Source organism: Maylandia zebra, linkage group LG18 (assembly GCF_041146795.1).
Source record: "Maylandia zebra isolate NMK-2024a linkage group LG18, Mzebra_GT3a, whole genome shotgun sequence".
NCBI classification, from domain to species: domain Eukaryota; kingdom Metazoa; phylum Chordata; class Actinopteri; order Cichliformes; family Cichlidae; genus Maylandia; species Maylandia zebra.
In genome coordinates, this window is record NC_135184.1 from 25,374,204 (window position 1) to 25,399,101 (window position 24,898).

At 39.7% G+C, this 24,898-nt stretch overlaps 2 protein-coding genes across 5 annotated transcripts; both read right to left on the bottom strand.

The window, feature by feature from the left end:
* Positions 1–179: 179 nt before the first annotated feature.
* On the bottom strand, positions 180–7,568 carry ro60 (Ro60, Y RNA binding protein). 4 transcript variants are annotated; one of them, XM_004570460.5, is made up of 9 exons: positions 7,427–7,568; positions 5,902–6,490; positions 5,443–5,663; positions 3,425–3,571; positions 3,195–3,332; positions 2,976–3,092; positions 2,589–2,705; positions 2,189–2,335; positions 180–1,902 (listed from the first exon to the last, which is right to left on the bottom strand). In XM_004570460.5, the coding sequence occupies exons 1-9, from the start codon at positions 7,427–7,429 to the stop codon at positions 1,750–1,752; spliced, it is 1,632 nt and encodes a 543-aa protein (XP_004570517.1). In that variant the 5' UTR covers positions 7,430–7,568; the 3' UTR covers positions 180–1,749. The 4 variants fall into 4 exon arrangements, with proteins under 4 accessions (XP_004570517.1, XP_004570514.1, XP_004570516.1 ...); XM_004570457.5 differs by having other exon boundaries at positions 2,189–2,386; XM_004570459.6 differs by lacking the exon at positions 7,427–7,568 and adding an exon at positions 6,975–7,288 and having other exon boundaries at positions 2,189–2,386.
* Positions 7,569–17,480: 9,912 nt separating this feature from the next.
* On the bottom strand, positions 17,481–23,245 carry LOC101465935 (uncharacterized). The gene is made up of 5 exons (XM_004570455.5): positions 23,194–23,245; positions 22,296–22,696; positions 21,557–21,827; positions 20,529–20,666; positions 17,481–19,937 (listed from the first exon to the last, which is right to left on the bottom strand). The coding sequence occupies exons 2-5, from the start codon at positions 22,493–22,495 to the stop codon at positions 19,668–19,670; spliced, it is 879 nt and encodes a 292-aa protein (XP_004570512.1). The 5' UTR covers positions 22,496–22,696; positions 23,194–23,245; the 3' UTR covers positions 17,481–19,667.
* Positions 23,246–24,898: the final 1,653 nt, after the last annotated feature.

Consider the following 24,898-nt stretch of genomic DNA (forward strand, 5'->3'; position numbering starts at 1 on the left):
AACAAAAAATCTGGTAATTCTTTGTTTTTACATTCATTGGGCCCCAATATGCCCAAATATGAAAGATGCATGCCGTGGAAGAGTTCGGGGTCTTAGGAGGTTAAACTGTAAACTTTACTTTGATCACAGTGATGTATCAGTTCAACAACTCAGGCAGTTATTGGTAAAATGAAAGCGCATTTCCAGAGCAGCAAGTTGTTTATTAGGAAGGGCTTTACATCGCCGCTACAGTAGGTACATGTTAAGCAGGACAGATACAACAGAATGGTTGTGAAACACTTGAGAACGACCAAATCTCATGTCCATCTCCTAAAACGCTGTGTCAACAGTCATGTTATAAATATTTTATATGTTGACCAAAAAGACTGTGGATGTTGCTTTAAAATTAAAAATGAAAAGATCAGCATGTTGGGACAAACATCCTTCACAGTTACATGGTCAGTGTGTATTTTTCTTTTAATTCTATGAAGACTAAATGACACCGTGATAAGTAAAGCTTACTGAATATTCTCAGTAATTATTACTGTTGACTAAAACAAAAAGCACCACTGTAATCATTTGTTTACATTTCCTCAAAAATTAACAGGCCCTGTCTCTAAAACTCTAAGCTGTGCACGTTTATTCTGTGTCTGGAGAAATATAAAACGTTTTTTAAATTGACCATTACAGGTTTTATAAAAGTACATTCAAATAATTTTCACAATAATTCATTCATATCAAGTTTTCTGGAAAGGTAGCAGTTTTCAGAACGAACAATGTCACATTAAAGATAAGGTAACGGGTATCAGAGAGCTATGATTGGTCCTTTCCAGATACTTTATTACAGTAAAATGTAAATTCTGATGCATAGAATTCAGACTGAAACACAAACTTTTCAAAAAAAAAACAAAAAAACCCCCAAACATTGGCATTAGTGTGTTGTTAAAACTGAATCCAAATTTACTTTATAAAAAGTGTCACCACATTTCTTTTAAAGTATAACCTCACGAGAAGAAAACAGAAAACTCAGCTTTAAAACAATAAACTGGGCTTAGGGTCAAACAAATGTTAGAACAACTAAAATTTGTGGCTAAGCTAAAGCAAAGACTGTGTAAAAGGAATCCAAGATGTTAATACTTGAAAAAACTTTTCTGATCTAAGAAATCTGTGAAATTAACACAATAAAAAGCAACTCCAAGTTTTACCATTGACTTTGTGTGCTTTGTGTCAGGTTTCTCTTTCATTGATGTTAAGTATCTCTACATCAAACCTGCTAACTGCATGTTGCTGCATGCATGTTGAAAACTACAGGTAATCCCCCCGAAGTAAACCTACATCTGCAAACACCCTATGACTGACTCTTGCAGTGTTCCCCTTAACCTGCCAACCTCTTGCTACAAATGTTGAATTGGTTCATTTTTCCCCCACTTAAATCACGATCCATCAAAATCCACCAAAGTACTGAACAGCTGATCATATAGAGACTCTTAAAAACATTAACACATACCATGTCTTAATCACTTGCTATTCAATTTTCACGAAATATAGATGCATTTTACATTTCCAAAGTGTTGTCCAGCCTGCTGGACACTTTGTCGACTGAATGGTGAGCAAGAGAAAACAAAGAAAAACTGGAATTGAAATTGTCAGCATCTTTTGGATTAGTGCTGTTTTGGGACACTCTACATGCTAAATGAGCCTCATTGGTCCACTCTTTGCCTTCATATTCTACACTCATTACATTTCTCAAGAAAAGTCCCAGAAATCTTATCAGATCAGATCTTGGGCCAAATTACGAATGACACTAAAAGCTCCAAGGTCGAAGCCAGAGATGGTCAGCAAACCCCGGTCTTCTGTGTCTGGGATGGCAATTCCAATGTTAGTCAGGTTACACATCACCAGCTTCGAATTAGCTCCTGATGTCTGTTGAGAATATACACAAACCATGTTTATTGTAAAAATGTTACATTTGTCATCGTCACTTAGTACATATTTTAAGTAACCTTTTAGATAAAGGAGTTTAAAGGAGAACTTTTAATGCTGTAAAATTAACTGTGCCCTATCAGCCATCTATGGAACAATGTGAATAAAAATAGCACAACAACCCCATCCCGTTAATCTTTGCTTGGTATTGTATATGTTCAAAAACAATCTTTACCACACAAGGCCATTATTTAATTCAACCCCAGATGTGAAAAAACAAACATACTTCTCTGTGCTTCTTCAGAGACTCCACCAGGCTGGCAGTAAGCGTCCACAGTGGGTTGTTGCTCAAAGTGACGAACACATCTACAGCTTTCCTGTTCTCCGTGGCCCATTGAATGGGAACGGTGCAGTCTCTGCTCTCACTCTGGAACTGCAACATAAAGGCACTACCTGATGGCTGTGCACCCCTTTCTCTCGTGCTCTATGTGAGAGGACAATAAACAGGTGGTAGTTGAGCTAACCAGCACTGCTTTGCAGTACTTTGATGTGAAGGTGGAAGAAGAAGAAGAAAAAAAATGCCTCTAGTTGCTCGTCTGCAACAAATATTGTATTGTATATTCCTGAAAGGAACTGTTCAGTCGCTCGTATTATCTCGTCACCTTTAATGTTCTGTAAAGCCTTACCTTAACCAGTTCATCGGTTGCTTCTTTGAGAGTCATATCAGCAGAAATAGAGAATGGTACCATAGCCTCTTCAGAGTAGACAAGCACATGTGTGTCAGCCTCCGTCCTTGCAAAAATCTGTGTCAAAGCCAAGGTCAAAAGAAAGCCATTTAGTTACCCTGACTAAAATGCCTTTATCCTGCATGCACATTCACACACAGTACACCACTGTTAGGGCCTATGCGCTAACATACTGAGAAAGGAATTTTCAGGGAATTCACAGTATGCGTCAACAGTCCCATGCCATCACCCAGGATCTCTCTAAAGATGGGGCAGCCTGAGCCCTGTTTGAAGATGCAGCTGTTCCAACTAACCAGATAGCATCATCTGGCTGTAGTACAGTCTTACCATGGCAATAGCGGCTGCAGCAGCAGCAGTGCTGATCGACGTTCCTGGGACAATGCTGCTCGGTGACCCGCTCATATCTACTGCCACAACAAAGCATTTACCCACAGGCTCCACATTCTGAGGACAGAGTTACAGCAGAACAGGACATTCACGTTAAAGAACTGCTGCTGACATCTTCTGCAACAACTGGAGAAAGTTTTGAAAATTACAACAACATACCATAAAGCTCTTGTAAAAGGCAGAGTCCATAGCTTTAAGGATGTTGCGGTCTGCTTCCCATTTCGGTTTACCCTGATAGCCATGGCCTTTTTTGTAGTTTTCTGTAGCCAAAAGTATACTGAAAGGGTGGATCTTTGCCTGGTGATTTTAGGAGACATTTAATTCCTAAATATTGAACTCTGCATAATTAAAAACAAAATAACATTTCTGGTAGAAGTTGTGAGCCTTACCTGTTTTAGTGCCGTCTCACTTTGAATTCTGTCACATAAAAACTGTGTTTCTGAGCTTCCCGGTTCAAGAACTTTGCCAGATGTCAGCCTACCTAACATCTTTACCACCGAATGGAGAGGCATTTCCTTCAACAAAGCGCTCCATACCTGCAGAAAACAACCACCACACATCCTGTTAGATGTAGAAAAATACATTCCCACATTCTTTACATTAGGCTTCAGTCTACCTGAACATTGCAGTTTTACAGATAAGAAATGTTTTGATTTTTTCCCCCTCCAGGGAACACTTTTCCGCAGTGAGCAGGAACTTACAAGGGGCTCACCCCAACCGCCAAAAACTGGAAAAAAAAAAAAAAAAAAAAAAAAGTCCTAGCAGTTCAGGACGTGAGATAGTAAAGATCATTTATGATATTTGGTGTTTAGGTAGTAAACAAGAAAGCAGTTACTTTTTAAACCAGGGATGTTTAACTTATTTTATATCAGGGGCCAGATAAACAGAACTTTAATCCTAAGTGGGCCAGACCTAGGAAAGTCCCCTTTCTGTCAGTGTAACTACGTGTAGCTGCACATTTAATCCCTCCAATATTTCAATATAAATAAAGAGGTGCAATTTCAACAGGGCATCTCAGTTTTACTACATGATAAAGAAATTCTGGTAGCTCATTTACCAGACTGTCCTGTAATTATAAAGCAGAAAGTTTTGTTGTTTTATTTATTTTACTGTGGACACACTGTAAAAAACAGGAATTCTTTTATCAGTACTGAAAACCCAAAAAGAAAAAAGGAACTTTTCTGTTCATTTAATAATCTGATGTAGTGTGTAAGACTGTGAGTAGGAGGGCTTCATCAGCAGGACAAGCTGTAAAATTTATGAAAATACAGGTGGAAGTCCAGTGGGTCAAAGACATCCAGTGGGCCGGATTGGACTTTTTGCCAGGCTCTTCCAGGGTCTCGAGCCTCATGTTTGACACCCCTGTTCTAAATGCTCTGTTTGAATTAAAGATGCAATTTTCTTATTTTTTTTAGTGTGAACTGCTGAGGGAGATTTTTGCTGATTACAAGCTTCTGAGAACTGAAAAAATAAACTTTTCTATCATTTGTGCTGCTACTGGACTGGTTCTTATATAGCGCTTTTCTACTCATCTGAGCACTCAAAGCGCTTTACACAACTTGTGCATTCACCCATTCACACACATTCGCACAAGCACATCTTTCTAAGTGTTTTATAGCTAACATTCACACACATTCATACTCTGATGGATGCATCGGAGAGCAATTTTGGGTTAGTATCTTGCCCAAGGATATTTGGCATATAGACTAGGGGAAGCCAGGAATCGAACCACCAACCTTCTGATCAGTGACCTGCTCTACAGCCACCACTGGAAGGAGGTACAGATTAAAAACTAAACTGAAAATAAATTGCTGTACACCCCCCTTTACATGGCATATTTTACTTTACCAAACAACAGCAGGTACAATATATTTATTTAACAAAACTATACAAGTTGCTTTCATTACTACCCAGTTTGTTTTGAACTTCACAAGCCCTATCTGTTTTTCACTTGCCTTCATAATTTTCCTCATAATCATTTTTAAGCTTTGATTGCTCATACAGACGCTGCTAGCTTGTACCTTCTCTGAGTTCTGTATTCCTTTAGCCACTTTGCCTTTTCTAGCTTCGTATGTTCAGCTGGGTGAAAGTGATTTAAGTGATTAGATTTGTTGTTAAACATTTTTGTGGTCATCTCCCCGTGGTTTTCTGCGTTGGACACTGGTCTAGTCACTCAGTGTGAGCAGTTTCCCCACTTGTCAAACTGTGGTTATGAGTGTGCGCTGCTTTACGTGTTCTCAGCCGAGTCAGTCACCAGTTTGGGCTGAGAACACTGAAAATCTTCTTATTTCGTGTGCATTTCTAATCTTAATAAGATCCCAAGTGTAAAAACTGATTCATCTCATCAATTATCACTACGGTCTATGTTATAAACAGCAACCAGGTTAAAATGATTTAACAGACTCGCCTGTTTAAACTTCAGATGCTCGGTCAGCAGCTGTTCCCTCTCAAGCTTGTGTTCCTCTATTAAAGTGACGACCTCAGTTTCATCCCGACTGTGCTTTACCTTTTCCACCACTTCAAGATATGAAAGCACCCTGATAACCTCTTCGGCGTTCTCTTTGTTTTCATGAGCAACCTGGACCTCTTTCCACCCCTTTGTTACATATTTGCTGATCAAGGCAATAGCTGAAAACACAAAGAGATGGGCGTTGCATGTTAGCACTGACTAAAGTGAAACAAAATAAAAACTTACACTGTACTGATTAAAATTCAGCATGGGGCGTTTATAAATATGCACATATATGCTCAGAACAGAGAACATCCAATAAAACCCCAAAGAAGAAAGTTGGATAACTGCAGACGTTTATTCAACTGATTACTAATAACATTTTGCAGGCTAAATGACGTGGGTCTCTATACTTACCATCTCTAGCTGGTTTAGTGTGGGAGAGTCTGAGCAGATCCTGGTGTGACCAGCCCTCTCTCTGCTTACATTTGGTCACTGCAGCAGCTAGACTCATGGCATCTTGCTCATTGTACCAGTCAGACAGTGCTCTCCTCAGGGCACGCCCCCATATCCCACATTTCATGTGCTCTTTTAATTCCTTCTTGTACTTGATGAAAGAAAACAGATGGGCAGGCTCACGACAAACATCCTTCAGGGCTTTGAACGCTGCCTGTTTGGTGTTCACATCTGGGTTTTGGGAGCACAAAGCCAAGGCAAAAATGGAGGGCTCTAGTCTGACAGCTTGCCCATCCTGAGCGAACCTTTTTATTTCCTCCAACACCTCAGTGCCTTGTTTCTCCTGCAGCATGGACTGCAGGGCTCCAGTCTTCTCCACGCTGATGTGACCATTCTCTCTGGTACTGTACAAGGCTCCCTCTGAGCCATAGCAGAGGAAGCGACAAAGCTTGGCCTTGTCACTGATCTCCCATGAACCACCACCTGTTGAGTTCAGGGTATGGTTGCTAGTGGTACTTCCTGATAGCTCCATTGAAACACTTGAGGTGTCCTGAAACAGATTGTAGTAAAATGAAGCAATTGTAAACTTTATAATGAAATGGCACTGTAATTTGATTGTGGTATTTTATCTTATAGTATAGTGGAAATGAAATAAAAGCTAACTACCAACACTAATGGGACGTAAAGCGTCCCCAGTGTTAATCAAACCATGGTTCGGATTTGACAGGATTACGCAAGTGTTAATAAACCACCCAGCGTTTGCTAAGGTGGCGCTTAGCACACCTTACTTTGAACATATATTATCCAGCTACGTTGTTAAAATGCACATTAAAATGTTTGAGTCCCTGCAACAGCCTCTCGAGTTCAAGGCCAGCCAGCAAGCATGAAAATGTTAACTTCGCAAGCAAACATGACTTACTCATTGCCTCAGAGCGCTGTCAGAAATAGCTTAAAGCCGATTACAGAAGACGATCATACGCATAAGACAGAGAAGACACGCTGGTCTGTTAACAGGAGATGGTACGAGAAGTTACCTGCACGTCATTTTAAGTTAGCTGCGGAATGAGCTAGTCAGCCTTAGCTAACACTCCCGGTAGAGATTCGTTTGCTAAGTTAACTAGTTAAGCTAGCAAAGGAGGGCGGTCTGGGCAAGGTGAATTAAGTTACGCGGTTTTAATCATTTAACAATAAAGTTAGGAATATGACCAATCATGTAGCAACTCATAGCCAGACCAAGTCTCCTCAGTTTCCCCAGCCGTGACTTGGCTGCATAGTAATGATATTAATGTTAGCCGTCAGCACAAAACTATCAACTCCCCAATCTGAGCTCCGCTCTGGCTGGGACACCGGAAAGCACTTTGATACAGCTAGTCCAGGATGAGCAGCTTGCTACTAACATACGCTAACCCTAACAAAACTGTGTTGGTTTTACTCAACACATATACTGTTTGCGAGTTGAAATAACATGACATAGATATCCACTTACCATCAGGTATGTACACAGTGCTCAAGTTTTTTGGGTTGTTGTTGGGTTTTTTTTAATGTAGCTAGATGTGGAAAGGCCTCCCCGCTGACCGTCAATGAGATAACAGGGCGGTGCCGCGGTGGATGCCGGGATATGGAGTAAAATCACACAGGCACGTTCACCCAGGGTCCTCTCGCTTTCTCTCCGTACGTTCACATTCACTTTTTTTAGTGGTTCACAATCCACTGAAAAAGACTTGAGCCTCCTTTCTTTTTTCTATATTTTGCCAGTAAAACGGAAAATAAGTGCAGTGATTTATTGAAACATGCGCAAACATAGGTGGGAATACACATGTACAGTAAAAGGCAAAAACTATTCTATTGAGCTTCAAAGTCAATATTTGGTATGACCATCTTTATTTTTCAGCACAGCCTGAACTCTGTTTTACAAGCTTGTAATTTTTTCTTTAATGTCTTTAGGAATAGTTCTCCAGGCTCCAGGTTCCAGCCACAAACTGTGACATACACCATGGTTATTGGATGGGTATAAAAAACTGTTGTACCTTTCTTCTAACCTCCTCCGTACATACTTACATTGATTTAAATCAAAAACTTTTGAATCATCAATCCATCGCCAGTGCGATCCTCTATGCTGTTGCATGCTGGGGGAGCAGGCTGAGGGTCGCAGATGCCAACAGACTTAATAAACTGATCCGTAAGGCCAGCAATGTTGTGGGGATGGAGCTGGACTCCCTCAAGGTGGTGTCGGAGAGGCGGATGCTGTCCAAGATAAAGACAATGTTGGATAACACCTCCCACCCACTCCATGACATGTTGGTCAGTCACAGGAGCTCGTTCAGTGAGAGACTGAGATTACCGAAAAGCACCACTGAACGACACAGGAAATCATTCCTGCCTGTGGCCATCTCCCTGTACAACGCATCCACTTAACACACTGTTTGCTGCTACAACTACACATGTTTCTTTTCCAAATATTTATTTATAAGTGACTTATGTATGTATGTATGTATATATATGTATATATTGTACTATTCTTAGTTAGCGTATTGTCTGTCTTGTCTTAATGTTGGTTTAAAATGGAGCACTGTAACAAAAAATAATTTCCCCCAGGGATCAATAAAGTATTCTGATTCTGATTCTGATAAGACCTGTTTCAACAGATTTTAAGCCCAGCGTTCTCATGAAATTTTCTCCTTGTTTCAAATCTTCTTTCAGGCTGTTAGGAATGTTTATGGCAATTTTAATAGTTTCAGGTAGAATAAATGGGAACAAAGGGCTGTCCTTGTCACTCCTGTTCATAATTTTTATGGACAGAATTTCTAGGCATAGCCAGATGGCAGAAAGCCTCCACTTTGTTGGCCTCAGAATAGCTTTCTGCTTTTTGCAGATGATGTGGTTCCATTGACTTCATCAGGTGGTGGCCTCCAGCTCACACTAGAGAGGTTTGCAGCCTAATGTGAAGCAGCAGGAACGAGAATCAGCACCTCCAAGCCTGAGGCCAAAAAGAGTGGAGTGCTATGTGTCTATGTCTATGTCATGAGGAATAAATCATACATTTGGATGATTTTGATTTCTATCAGATGAGAAGAATGCTATTAAAACATATAGCCAATCTTCCAGATAGATTTACCATCACATATTTTCACTTTTCAAAAAACAAACACACTTTCATCCATCAATTCCAAACTGACCTTCAATGTATCCAAAAGGGCCACAGAAACGGGACACTTTTCCAACTTTCCAAACTTGTTCTATCCTAGGCTTAAGGCATTTTCTTTCCTTCCCATTGTCTCTTGGTAACATTTCTGTAAATCCGATACCTTTCACCCTGCAGATATTTCTTTTTTTAAATTTATATTTCACCTGTTTGTGAGTGACAGAAACGATGACATGTTTTTGCTTTTCGTGCACCTTCCCTCCCATTCCCTGCACATCTACTGCTAATATATATTGTTAATATAAATATATTAATAGTATATTGTTTATATTTTAAAATGTTATATTTTTTCTGTAATACTAATCTGTATATGGAGAAGGTGTTTGACTGTCTGTTAATAATCTAGTATCTCATCAATTATCTACTAACAAATTTAGTAACAATCTAGTAACCAAATTATATATTAAAAACCTGACTAGTTTCCCAGCGGGTGGCAAAAATGTACTTGTTTTTCACTTTTATATTTAGTTTGTACAAAGCAAGAAATTCTTTTTTTTTTTTAATATATTTTTATTGATTTTATAATTGAGTAGCATACAACAATCACCTTCCAAAAGAACACAATAGAAGGTGAACGGCAAGTCAACAAGGTGGTGATACATCATACATAAATGTCAAGACAGAGTATACTTCAATTAAGGTTGTCCATCAGGCTAACGACCGGTTGCCAAATCTTATCAAACACACTCTCTCGGTTAGACAGGGTAAACCTGATTTTTTCCAGATGGAGTACATTTCCAAATGCTCTCAACCACATTTCGAAGGTAGGGGGTTTATCAGACTTCCAGCAGAGAAGTATCAGCTTTCTAGCCACAAGTGTGGTCATTGACACAACCTGCATCTCCGTCTTGTCCCTTGCCCATCCCAGTTCACACACCCCGAACAACGCTGCAAAGGGGGTACATGGGACCACCCTGCCAATGGCTTTGGACAAAAAATCAAACAGATGATTCCAAAAAGGCCGCAGCCTTTGGCATTGAAAGAAAAGGTGAGATAAAGTTCCTCGACCACTTGAACACTTAACACAGAGGGCTGAGACGTTCCTATATATCTTTTCCAGTTTAGTGGGAGAGAAGTGCAACCTATGCACAACCTTAAATTGGATCAAACAGTGTCTAGCATTTACAGAACTACAATATACATTCTTAATGCACTCTTGCCAAAGATCATCAGGAACATCCACCCCCAGTTCTTCCTGCCACTGCTCCCTAAAAGTATCAGAGGAAGGACTGCACATATCCAGTAAGGCCCTGTAAAAGCGGGACACAGCACCTCTAGTATAGGGCTCAACCGACATGAAGCTGTCAAGCACTGGGCTTCGAGGAATCAGACCGTATCGTGGAACAGATGCTTTGATGAAATGTCTTAACTGTAAAAATCTGAAAAAATGTGAATTAGGAAGATTAAATTTCACCCTCAGTTGTTGAAAAGATGGAAAATATCCATTAATGTAAATATCTTTGAGAGAACAAATCCCTCTTCCCTGCCATGACACAAACGTGCTGTCCTCCAGCCCAGGCCTGAAGGCATGGTTGTTACATAGCGGAGCATCCAAATACATTTTAGGAGCCTTTACTGTGTCCAATAGTTGGTTCCAAACCTTAATTGAATTTTGAACCACAGGATTTCTGCCATATAGTGTATTCTTCACTTTTATCGGGCTATTAAGCAGGGCCGGGAGACAAGTTTGTCTACAAGATAGGTGTTCCATCATCAACCATGCGGGTTGTCCTTCCAAACTAGCACCTGGAGCACACCTTCGCCAAAAAGAAAAAACATTTAAGTGTGCAGCCATATAATATAACCTAAAGTTTGGGAGTCCAAGGCCACCACAAGTCTTATGTTTAACAAGATGTTTTCTGGAAATTCTAGGAACCTTACCCGACCAAACAAAAGAGGATACAATAGATTCCAACTTCTTAAAATATGACTGGGGAACGCACACTGGAATTGACTGGAAGATGTACAAAAATCTGGGCAAAACTACCATTTTGATGGCATTAATCCGCCCCACCATGGAAATTGGCAATGTGACCCAGAACTCAATATTCTTCTCCAATTGTTTAACTTTTCTATCCCAATTTTTCTTTAAAAGCTGTGACACCTTACGCGTGACTGTGATACCGAGACATTTAAACATATCCAGCGCTATTCTAAATGGAGTACTATGTAAGTAAGTCATGTCCACCCCGTCCGACAGAGGCATGAGTTCACTCTTTGTCCAGTTTATCTTATACCTTGAGAGAGAGCCAAATTCGTTAATAAGTTGCAATAGTGGACCGATCGAGGTCTTGGGTTTCGACACGAATAAGACAACGTCATCAGCATAAGCGGAGAACTTATGAGGAATACCCTGATGCATAATCGGTTGTATATCAGAACTGAGCCGTATACGGGCTGCTAAAGGTTCTAGGGCCAGGGCAAAAATAAAAGGAGAGATGGGATCTCCCTGACGCGTGCCCCTGTGCAATCGAAAAGGAACCGATACATCATTATTAGTCCTCACCGAGGCCATAGGTCCTTTGTACAGAATTCTAATCCAATTAATAAAAGAATCACCAAATCCAAATTTGGATAATACAGTAAACATATACGGCCACTCGACCTGATCAAAAGCCTTTTCAGCATCCAAAGCTATTACCACAGAATCATCCGAACACCTAGCAGAACTATATATGAGATTAAACAATCTACGCAAGTTAAAATAAATGTAGCGGTTAGGGATAAACCCTGTTTGATCCGGGTGGATAAGTTTAGCAATATGATCCTTAAGGCGGTTTGATAAAACTTTCGTTAATATCTTGGTCTCAACAGAAAGGAGAGATATAGGTCGATAGGACGAGACAGACATAGGATCACGATCTTTTTTAAGAATCAACGAAATTACCCCATGATATAATGAACATGGCAAAGAGCCAGACAATTTTGAGTAGTTAAACATACGCAAAATCAGAGGAGCTAGCAATGAGGAGTAAGCTTTATAGAACTCTGCTCCAAAACCATCCGGTCCAGGGGCCTTATTATTTGACATCTGTTGAATAGCTGTCTTAATCTCATCTAATGTAAAGTCCGCCTCCAAATCTGCAACTGCCTCATCATCCAATTTCGGGAGATCACACTTTTCCAGAAAGTCCTCAATTGACGACTGACTCGCAGAACTCTTAGAGCTATAGAGATCACGATAGAAGTCTTCAAAACACTTGTTTATTTCTTGGGGGTTTCTAGTGGTCTGCCCATGCTCGTCATTAATTGACAGTATTGTTTGCGATGCTTGTGTTTTTCTAAGTAATCTTGCAAGCAACCTATGAGGCTTATCACCTAGTTCAAAGAATGTTCGCTTACACTTAGTGATTTGAAGGCAAACTTGTTTGCTGAGCAGAGAACTATACTCGCACTTCAATTTAGTAATTTTGCCCAGTAATTCTATATTGGGAGAGGACTGATAAGTTTGTTCTAGCTGCAGTAAATTTAACTCAAGATCCTTCAAAGCCATTTCCTGGGATTTACGTTTAGCTGCAGAGAACGAAATAATGTGGCCTCGAATTACTGCCTTCATACTCTCCCAGAGAATTGCATCGTCAACATCGCCTTTATCATTATCATTAAGAAAATCCAAAATGTGCTCCTCTAATTTCTTATGAAAGGTCTCATCTTTAAGCAGAGTTGGGTCAAAGCGCCAATCCCGTCTCTGTAAGGTAGCTAAACCTGCAAAATCCAGATTAATGGACACAGGGCCATGGTCAGAAATCAAAATGGGATGGTAGGTGACATCCCTCATAATATGAACAAGTTTAGAGTCTAGAAAGATATAATCAATACGGGAGTACGACCCATGAACGGAAGAGAAAAAGGAGTAAGCCCTGCCTGTGGGGTAGAGTAATCTCCAAGTATCCACCATGTTCATGTTTTTCAACGCACTCTTCACAGCATGACCGGATTTAGACTGTTGGGTATGGGCCGATGCACTTTTATCCAAGCGGGTGTCCAGTACCAGATTCATATCCCCAGCTATTACAATATGAGAATTATTCACATTTGGCAGCAGCTTAAAAGTCCTTTGAAAAAATTCAGGGCAATCAAAGTTAGGACCGTATACGTTTACAAAGGTGACAGGTAAGGAGTTCAAGAGACCTGTAAGAGTGAGGTACCTTCCCCCTGGATCCGCAGTAACTGTGCTTTGACAGAAGGGAATATTCTTCCTGAACAAAATTGCAACCCCTCTTGCTTTAGCTCCAAAATTAGCATTGTATGCCTGACCCAACCAATTAGCACGGAGCACTGACTGAACCTTGCGTTTAGCATGCGTCTCCTGTAGAAAAATTATGTCAGGTTGCAATCGTTTAAGGTGTGCAAGAACTTTAGCCCTTTTTACAGGATTACCCAGGCCTTTCACATTCCAACTAATCAACCTCAGTGTAGACTTATTGAGTGTATTTAACATAAATGCTACTTATCCCAATTCGACTAGCTAACCAGTAGTCATACACTCTGAAATTACCATGTTTAAGCTTGTACCACCATAGAACAAGAACATCCAAACATAAAACACAAAAAACAGTCCCACCAAAAATGAGGGGCCCCCCCCATCGAAGCCCGTCTCCACCCAACATACCCAGTAGGAACATAGTAGTAGCTACAATCCTTCCCGTAACCCATCCCGCAGCCCCACACCAGCAAAGAGAGGTTTATAAGACACTTTATAAAAAAAAAAAAAAAGGCGAAAATTCAGATAAATTAAAATACGAGAGCCATATAAACCATATACAGTATGTGCGAGCATTACTAGGCTCCCATACAGCAAATCAAAAAATAAACAAGGACCCTGAGGGCATATATTGTCCACATTGTAGGGAGCAATATCAGCAACAATACTGACCCAAGCTATATGAGTCCACAGCAACACGCCCAGAAGAACAGCAATAATAAGGCTTATACAGAGAAAACATATAATCGAGGACGTAAACCGTTGTGTTGGAGAGCCCTACTCATCCGACCCCGCGGCCAGTTTCTGGTCCAGGAATTTTTTGGCTGCCTCCGGCTTATCGAAAGTCTGTGTGACCCCGTCCATCGTCACCCGAAACCGAGCCGGATGAATAAAGCCGTAGCGTAGATTGGCCGCCCTGCATCGTTTGCGGATTTCTTCAAACTTCTTGCGCCGTGTCAGCACCTCCGCGGTCAAATCCGGAAAGATAAAAACTTTCGCCCCATTGTACTGCAGCGGAGCTTTTTGTGCTGCCATCCTCAGGATACGCTCGCGGGTTTGGTAGTAGTGCAGCCTTACAATTAAAGGACGAGGCCGGTCCCCGTCAGCTGGCTTGGGGCCCAGGGCACGGTGTGCTCTATCCACCACGACCCTGCCCGGAAAATTCTCACTCCCCAGGAGCTTAGGAATAAGCTCAGAAACAAAGTCCAGCGGGTTCCCTTTCTCTGTTCCCTCCGCGACTCCAAGGATCCTGATATTCTGTCGTCTGGACCGGGACTCGAGGTCATCCAATTTTTTGTGATGTAAATCGTAGCCTTTCTGGAGCGAGTCGCAGAGCGCCTCTAAGACGGCAATCCTCTCGTCATGCCCATTTACAGCTTCCTCAACATCATGTATCCTCCCAGTTACCGCGGAAAGAGCGGCCTCCACAGCATTCATCGTGGTTGAGATAGCAGTCAATTTGCTATCAACCGAAGCCTCCAATCTAGTGATTGCACTCATTATGTCGGCGGACGTCGGGTTAGCCACTTGGGAAGTTACGGCAAGGCAAGGCAAGGCAAGTTTATTTGTATAGCACAATTCAACAGCAAGGTGATTCAAAGTGCTTTACAGAGACATTAGAAACAAAAACAAATAAAAAGCATGATTTAAAATTGATTAAAACAAGCAAATAAACTAACTAACTAATTAACAAACAAACAAACAAACAAACAAACAAAACAGTATATAAAATCAAAACAGATAAAATCAGAACAGTAGATAAAATCAGTAGTTAATGTAAGTTTTGAAATTTAAGCTTAAAAGTGTGGATTTGGTGCTTTATTCAAATGCAGCTGAGAACAGGTGAGTCTTCAACCTGGATTTAAATAAACTGAGTGTTTCAGCTGATCTGAGGCTTTCTGGGAGTTTGTTCCAGATATAAGGAGCATAAAAGCTGAATGCAGCTTCTCCGTGTCTGGTTCTAACTCTGGGAACTGATAAAAGACCGGATCCAGATGACCTAAGGGATCTGGAAGGTTCATACTGGGTCAGGAGGTCACTGATGTATTTTGGTCCTAAACCATTCAGAGCTTTATAGACCAGCATCAGAACTTTAAAGTCTATCCTCTGACGGACAGGCAGCCAGTGTAAAGACCTCAGAGCTGGACTGATGTGGTCCACTTTTTTGGTCTTAGTGAGGACTCGAGCAGCAGAGTTCTGAATGAGCTGTAGTTGTCTGACTGATTTTTTAGGTAGACCTGTAAAGATGCTGTTACAGTAATCAAGCCTACTAAAGATGAATGCATGGACTAGTTTTTCCAGGTCCTGTTGAGACATCAGATCTTTTATCCTTGAAATATTCTTGAGGTGATAGTAAGCTGACTTTGTTATTGTCTTAATGTGTTTTTCTAAGTTTAGGTCTGCATCCATCACTACACCCAAATTTCTCGCCTGGTTTGTGGTTTTTAGATGTATAGATTGAAGTTCTCTGGTGACCTGTAATCGTTTTTCTTTGGCGCCAAAGACTATTACCTCAGTTTTGTTTTTGTTTAGCTGGAGAAAATTGTGGCACAACCAGTCATTGATTTCCTCAATGCATTTACCAAGAGCCTGCACAGGGCCTTGGTCTCCTGGTGACATTGTGATATATATTTGTGTGTCATCTGCATAGCTGTGATAGTTTATTTTGTTGTTGTTTATAATCTGTGCCAGTGGGAGCATGTAGATGTTAAACAGAAGGGGTCCCAAGATGGAACCTTGGGGAACTCCACATGTGATACTTGTCTGCTCAGATGTGAAGTTACCTAATGATACAAAGTATTTCCTGTTTTCTAAGTATGTTTTGAACCAGTTTAGTACAGTTCCTGAAAGACCTGTCCAGTTCTCCAGTCGTTTGAGTAATATGTTGTGGTCAACTGTATCAAATGCTGCACTGAGATCCAGTAAAACTAAGACTGACATTTTTCCACTGTCTGTATTCAGACATATGTCATTAAACACTTTGGTCAGAGTGGTTTCAGTGCTGTGGTTCTGTCTAAAACCTGACTGGAAGGCATCGTAGCAATTATTCTGTTTTAAGAAGTAATTGAGCTGTTGAGAAACTGCTTTTTCAATGATCTTACTTAAAAATGGGAGATTTGAGATCGGCCTGTAGTTGTTCATTTGTGTCTTGTCAAGATTGTCCTTTTTCAGTATAGGTTTTATTACAGCAGTTTTTAGTGATTCTGGAAACACACCTGATAATAAAGAAAAGTTGACGATCTGTAACAGGTCTGACTACGGGGCTAATTGCACTCGGCTCCCCAGCTAGCGCGTGCCCGTTAGCTACACTAGCTGGTTCACCTCCATCTTCTCCGATTTTCTCAGTCTTTTCACGGGCTTTTGGAGCCTTAGGCTTCGTCATTGTTATAAGATATATCCAAACGTCAGAAATCAACAGAAAGGTGTCAAAAAACAGATGGGTATAAACAGAAAATTACAGGCTGGTGCGGAGCTCTTCCAAAAAACGTCCTACGCCATTGCTTGCTAACCACGCCCCCCCAAAGCAAGAAATTCTAATGAAAATGTAGCATTTTTCTAACAGCCCAGTGTCAAGAAGTACCTTTGCCAGGATTCAGTGTATTTTGTATGGTGGAGTACATTCTGCAAACCCCATCAGTGTTCATCACGGCCATTTCCATCTTTTTCACAAGATCCACTACCTTCTGTTCTTCAGCATTGTTCTCCTTAACATCATACCTACCAACACCTCCTCTTCACCTCTGTTTTCTTCACCTCCAAAACACAAGTTTTTCCTTCAAGATGACACCTGCTCTATCTCTCTTCCTAGCGACAGCGGACTAGAGCATTAGTAGCGCCTGGCTTTGCTCCCCTTTCACCTGGTCTCTACCTCTCCTTACATCCTTGCCTTTCCGTCTTTCTTGATGCCTCTGAACATGCCTTTCAACAGCATCAGAGGTTGTTGGTGTTGTCCACAGATCTGACTAATCCGTTATCGAAATGTTCTTCTCGATGATCTACATGTTTGACTTACTTAAGATATCACACAGGACACGCTTCCTGACACACTCTCACTTGGGACTATGACCTTCCTATCATCATGAAGCAGTTTGGCAATTCTTCTCTGACCTCTAGCTCAAGCTGTTTTTACCCAGTGAACTCCTGCTTACTGGATATTTATATAGATATTGTGACAAAAAAGAGCTCAGTAACTTCCCACTTACAAATTAGACTGATTAGAATGTTGGGACATTTAAAGGAACTCAATATACATAGTTAAAAGCATATTTACTAGTGACAAACATCTAAAATCTTCAAAATCTGAGAAGTAAAATTGCACAAATATCAAACCTTTTACAATTTTCTGCTCTAAGCTTGCATTTCATTTAAACGTACATAATTTCATCTTAAACAATTTTTACACTTTAGATTTTCTCTCCCCTCATGCAAGAACAACAAGCATCAAAGAAACACTTTTGCAGCAAAAAGTACAAACAATAATTTCTGGAGATGCTTTTTTTCACACTTCAAAAAGAGTAAAGCAAAGGAACACATTATTTATAAAATTAGCATGAATCAAAGTGCAATATTATAAATGATGGGGAGTTTTTTTCATTTTTAATGCATTTAAATTGTGAAAATGAGAAATGAGAAAAAAGGAGCAGGTCAACTAGATATATACATATTTTGGTAAAAATGTGTGATCGTGTGCAATTAAGAGCTATTATAGACAGAGATGGGCAGTGTTGGAATTTAAAAATATAATCGGCTTATCTGCTATTATATTTTTTCTGGATAAGAGAGGCCCAACTCTTAGTACAGTTTGTGCCGACAGGACTGACAGGAAATTACATGCTTTTGCAGAAGCCTGCTTTTGCAGCTAGAATGAAGTGAAAGTGAAACCAACTAGGCTGTTTGATTGAAACTTAAAGTGTGGTATGATGTAGAGAGCAAGTATATAAATGACTAGGCTTCCTGTTTTGTGCTTCAGACCTGAGCTTGTGTGTCCGTGTGTTCAGGTCTCCATATCCAGGATATGTTAATTAAAGATCATTTTTAAAGTAAAAGGACCACTTTTGAGCCGTGTCTTTCTTGGCCCTAAGAATTCAAAGAACTGGAATTAACAGCAGTAATGTGTTACTGTAATCCGATTACTTTTTTCAAGTAATGAGTAATATAAGGGATTACTATCGCAAAAAAAGTAAATAGATTACTGTTACTTTCCAGTAAGCACGCCGCTTTACTGCGTTACTAAACCGTGATTTTGTTTGTGAGAGTGTCTCATGACAATGACATAAGCACGTGCGACACCTGTGGCAGCAACAGACTTGTGTAGATCAACAATGGATAGTATGGAGTGCAGGACAGAGTACGACTATGCAGCATTTAAAGCTTGGACGTACTTACATTACTTTAGTCGGTAAAAAGTGACTAAAATATGAGCATCCGCTGTACACTCTGCGTGGGAAGAAAATGTCTTTCTACAGCGAAAAATTTAACTTGAAATCTGAGCAAGCACCGAGCACGCTGCCACAGGAATGTGAAATTCACAGAGAAACCCCCGGATACCCCCACTGACATGACTACTGTGGCACCGGGCAAACCTCCACCCGCCCCACTCCTGCTTAACAGGTGAAGATAGATTTAAGAACGACAGGACTTAGTGACTCTGAGCGTTGATTCTATTTATTTTTTGCTGTGTTTTACTTGCATCTATTTGAAAGAGTGAGTGTAAACACAAAAAATTATTTTATTTTATATGTGGGAATATGCAGAAAATAGGTTTAAATGTTAAACAAATTTCTTCAAGTCAAAGACTGTTGAATATAATTTCATTTTTGCTTAATGCAATGTGCATAAAATTAAAAGATTAAAACTGATAAAACAAGTTTTTAAAAGATTCAATTTTATTTGATGGATTATGCAGAAAAAGTAGAATTGGGCTGAAAGGTCTGTTGCTTTATTATTTATTCAGGTTGTGTATCATGGATTACTTTTATGGAGTATTAATCAGTAATTAGTTACTAATTACTTTTTTCAAGTAACTTGACTAACACTGGTAATAGATCTCATCAAGGAATTACAAATCATCCACCAGTTCTTCAGAGCTCATAAGAACAAAGAAGGATTGAACGTCTACCTGAATTTCTTAGTGAGAACAGTTTTGTGAGCATAATAATAACCCCTTAACTTCACTTCTCTTTCCACAAACATTTTTATGCATGCGGGTAAATAAAAAATTTTAGGGTTTACTACACATTACATTGCAGCACAGAGCATTACTAGAGTCTGCTTTAGTCTTTATTTGGCTTTTCTGCGACCTCTAGTGACCGTTTTGGTCTTTTAGAACTCTTTCAACAGAAGGCCATAGGGACGAATGGCACGCGCCACCATCTTTTCCTCTTCTTCTTTTGATACTCTATCATTGATGGGAACCAGCCAGTACTTATCATTGTGGTGTTTCTCTCTGTATCTGGGGTTGATCCGATTCTGCAGAATCACTTTGTACGTCTTGCCGTTTTTTTTGGACTTGAAATCTTTACAGTATTTGAGGGCCACTTCGATGTCAGGTGTAGAATAAACCCCTCTACCATAGACGTCACGGTGACCTGGCTGTTAAATAAAGTGAGAGGAATTAGAAATTAATTTAGAGATTTAGATAATTTAGAGAATGTTACAGTTTATTTACTTTGACCTGAATAAGATAAACTTTAAGTCATTTTTAACCATTTTATTTATTTATTTAGTTAAAGATGTACAATAACTAACAGTAGATCACGTTTCTATTCTACAGCATAGGGAATGAGCACATCACAGTCTTTGTTAACACGTATTGTGTTTTTCTGTTATGTTCTGCTTCTACTGAAGATGAAATCTATTGAAATTTCAGTAGATACTGATCAGGGGCTGAGGGAAAGAGAAGCAGAGAAAGACCAACAAACAACAAGAGGACAAAAACACAGACAGACAGAAGATAAACATTCATGAAATATTTTAAGATATTGTGTCAAATAACTATACAGCAATTGGAGTGGAGATGAAATGCTCATTGCATCATGGGAAGTCATCATGGAGATGATGGAGACACAGACTTCCTGACAGAGGAGGCTTACTAGGCATGTAAAAAAGTATTGCCATATTAAAGCATCGTATCATATTTTCACTGGTTAAAATACTGCAGTACCAGAGATGATGTAATCAAACCTTGAAACGTCCTTTGATGATGTCACAAGCAGAGTCATAAGATGTCCCATGGTAGGACACAGGCCACTCCCCTGACACTGACCGAGTGCGATAGCCTGCTGTGCCGAGCCATTCATTTCCATCATACTTATCCAGGACCTGTGATCAAATGTTTTCATGCAAGAAAATCTGTTATGATGTTATAACAGATGATAGCTTCATAGAGTTACGTAAGCTGAGGGGCACAACTCATAGCAGAACACAGTCAAAAAAAACAACAACAACAAAAAAACTATCGCTTTTGATAGGTCAAAGAGCCAAAAGTTATCTCTTTATCTGTAGTTATTTCTGCATCTGTTTGTTTGTTTTGTATCTAGAGGCTGGAATGGATGGGGCAGTGGGACATAAGAGCAGAGGATGCTATCTAGAGGGCGCAGCTCGAGTACGAAGACACAGTCTGTCGGTCTGAGGTCATCAAAACTGCTTTTGTTTGTTTCAGACAGTCCATAGATTATCTTTGCAAAAGTTAAACACGTGTTTTACACACAAATTTTAAAAAGTCAAATAAAAGTAAAAGTAAAATTATTATTGTCATTATTCTGATTTCCCGTGAAATATAATATAAATTCTTTTGACAATCTATTGAAGTCACAGCCCTCCTTCCACTGTATCTACCAAGAGAAAAAAGTCTGCATTTTATTTGTTCATCACAGCCGCTAGTTGAAAGTTTCTAATAAAGCCAGCAACAGAAAACAAAACCAACTCTATATTTTGATATCAATGTCATTGTAATGCTTCTAAATGATCTATTAATAACATTGTGAACCATCTTTTGATTTTATTCTACTATATATTTCATATACTATATGCTTCATTTCATTATACACTTCATTTTTTATAAGTAACTTTTACGGTGGTATCATTGAATTCATAATGCGTCTTTTTCAGTGAGTATCAGTATCATCCAGTGCTTGATAGTGTTTAAGGACCAGTTATAGCAGTTTAAATGCTGAACATGAATAACATGGCTGCTTCAAAGGGATACTTACCTTGATAGCAAAACGCTGCCAACCATAGGGACGCCAGTACTCTTCGTCACCTCTGTAAAAGGTATCTGTGTCTTTCATTCCAGTAAAGTCGTAGTGAAATCTGGGGTCAAAGAATTCTTCCTCGTTGATGATGAAACGCCTTCCATTTCTTTCCTCTATTTCAAATTTTGATACATGTTTATTTGCTGGAAAACCTTTAATACCTATATTCCCGGGCAATCCAGAAGACACGTGCCCATCAATCCTCATCAAGCTGCTTTGTGACACCGAGCTGTAAGCATAAAGTTCCAAAGCAGATCAGCTGTCTTTTCATGTCATCGACTTAAATATATTTTAAATCAGATTATGCATGGCTTATAGGTCATGCTGTTTTACAAAAGTTAATGAGTTATGTCTCAGAAGTTTGAACAATCTGAAATTTTAGCTGTTGAAAATGAAAATGGTGGATTTTAATTGGACTTTTTTTTTACACTATATAAAGTGAAATGCAGGTAAAAATGAGCACACATATTTTTCTATCCTGTTGTGAAACGATTAAACTTCTTTGGGTTTTCGAAACTACAACCTGACTTTGAGTCTCGGCACAGTCACAGTTTTACTAGTGTCATCTAAATTATTTTTGAAACATTTTTTGCACCAGTAATTCTATTCTAAAGCCTAATCCTTTTAAAAACCTACAATCCTGTTTCAGTAATGACATTTAAAGTAGTTGTTATCAGAGGTTTAGTATAACATTTACCAAGTTTGATCTCCATCCACAACTGTAGAAATGAGCTGCGTAACAGGCAGCTGCGTAGCAGGAGCTGTGAAAAACAAATTTTTGAAAGCTTCGAGAAGACCAGAACCGATGCCAACTTCTCCTTGTTTTTGTTGAACAGAAGTTATCTTAGCATTGCAGATCACCCCCAGTGCTTCAAGTACGATGTCGTTGTCAATCATCTTGGCGATGTTGTCTTGATGTTGCAGTGCTTTGCTTTGATGTAAAGAACAAAAGCTTGTATCTTGTACTTTCACTTCTGGTACATAGCAAACAGCTATGTGTATGTGTATGGAGTCATCTCTGTTGCTGAAGAGGAAGTGTTTCTAAACTCTGTCTGAGTCACATTTCTTTATACCATTATTTATTTCTTCTTATATGCCCTGTGAAAGTTAAACATCAAAAAAATCAATTTTCTTTAAATAAAAACGAGTTTCCACATAAACATTTATACTTTGGTCTGACTTATACTTTCATTTCTATCCACTCATGCAATTTCTTATCTATTGGCAGGGGTACTGGAGCCTCTGCCAGCACTTACTTGCTGGGTGTTACAAAGTCTCTCTCCTCCACCCTACATTTGTATTTTTAAGATAAGTAATGTATCAAAAATGAAAAAAGCCATAGTGTCACGTCTAGCGTGGCAGACGTGTGGAGTTGTAGATAAGGACCCAAGATGCGGCTTGTGATGAGAGTGAACTTTATTTAGTAAGGAGGATGACATACAAACAGAAACGGCATGGCGAGAAGAAACGAAACTGGAACAGCTAACAAACCAAACCCAGAGATGGACAGAGATGGATACGCAGGAAGATGGAGGGGAACAACACAGACGAACCAGCAACGAGGACGGGGGAACACACACTATAAATACACTCACCAGTAATCAGGGGATGGGAAACAGGAGGGAAACACACCTGGGAGACATAACAGCTGACGAGGCAGGGGAAACGTAAACAGAACACACTGACATCAGACAGAGACCTTCAAAGTAAAACAGGAAACACACCGACTGAACACAGACTGGAGGACACCTATATCGGCACATGAAACGTGAAACAGAAGAGTACAAAAACCTAAGATAAACAAAACCACAGAATAATAATAAACTAAACATAAACACGGAGTCACAGACTCCGGACCATGACACATAGAGTCAATGAAGTTAAAGATGTGTTACACAAAACAGTTTCAAACCATAAAGTTATTACTCACATTACAAATTTTATAGAGAGATTGTAATGGAAATGTTACGGTTTGCAAGGCTGGGGGAAATCTGCAGTCGCTCTGAGGTTTGCTTGTAACAAAAGCTGAGAAATGCAGGGGAGGCAATTAAAACTGAAACCACAACCACTGTACGGTGCAGCTGGTGACATGGAAGATGAGGATAAAGCAAACTGCATCACAAGTGCTGAAGTCATCACTCTTGCACTGTGTGCGATGCTGCGGTTGGTCGTGATTAAATGTTGCATAAAGTGGCAGGAACAAATACAGCGTTTCTATCAGCTCAGCAAACATCAGCAAACATATAAACTGTTTGTATGTTGGCCACACAGTCTGCTGCTGGCTAAAAGCCTACTGGTGTGTTTCATTTCACAAAGAAAAGACTGTGAGATAGCTTCACTCGGAGAGGGGGAAAGGTGTAAGAAGAAAGACAAGAATGGGAGAAGTGTCCATTGGCATTTGGTAAACTGCATTAAATATCTTTTAATAGAGGATTAAATAGAAAAAGTCAATAGAGATAAAGACAAACATGAGTCTATGGAGCCATTCACTTAGGTAGGTCAACTTAAAACAGAGAAGGGAAGAACTGGATTTTCCATCAGATGTGCAAAAGGATTTAACGTCCAAAACTATTTTGTGAGCACAATATCCCTAAACTTAATTTTATGCACATATGTACATTAAATTGTAGCAGAGAGTATTTTTAATGGATTACTAGAGTCCACTTTAGTCTTTTCTTCCAACCTTTACCTTTCTTAGTCTTTCTAACGCTTTGAGCAGAAAGTCATAAGGACAAATAGCCCGTTCCACCATCTTTTCCTGTTCTTCTTCTGGTAATCTAGGATTGATGCAAAACAACCACTTTGTTTACTTTGACCTGGTTAAGATTAACTTTAGCTCATCTTTATTTTTATTCTATAGCACAGAAAATGACCACATCACAGTCTTTTAACAGATTTTGTGGGTTCTTTTGTCATGTTTTGCCAATTTTCTGTTAAAGATGTAATCCACTGACAAAAAACCCACGAGTCTGGTTTTGGTTGTTGACAGGAGAACAGTACATGTCTGACTGCACTGTTGCATGCGTAAAGTTAGGTGGGGGGGGTTATAGTGTGAGCCCTTAGTTCCAGTGAAAGGAACTGTAAATGCTTCAGTTTACCATGACATTTTGGGCAATTTCATGCCCCCAACTGTGTGGGAACAGTTTGAGGATGGTTCCTTTCTGTTCCAACATGACTGCGCACCAGTTTTTCAAAGCAAGCTCTATAATGACATGGGTCTGGGTGCAGTTTCCCCCTCTAGGGGCAAAGGTACCTAGACCTGGGGCATAGAGTACGTTTGGGGAGTGTGATTGTGTGTAC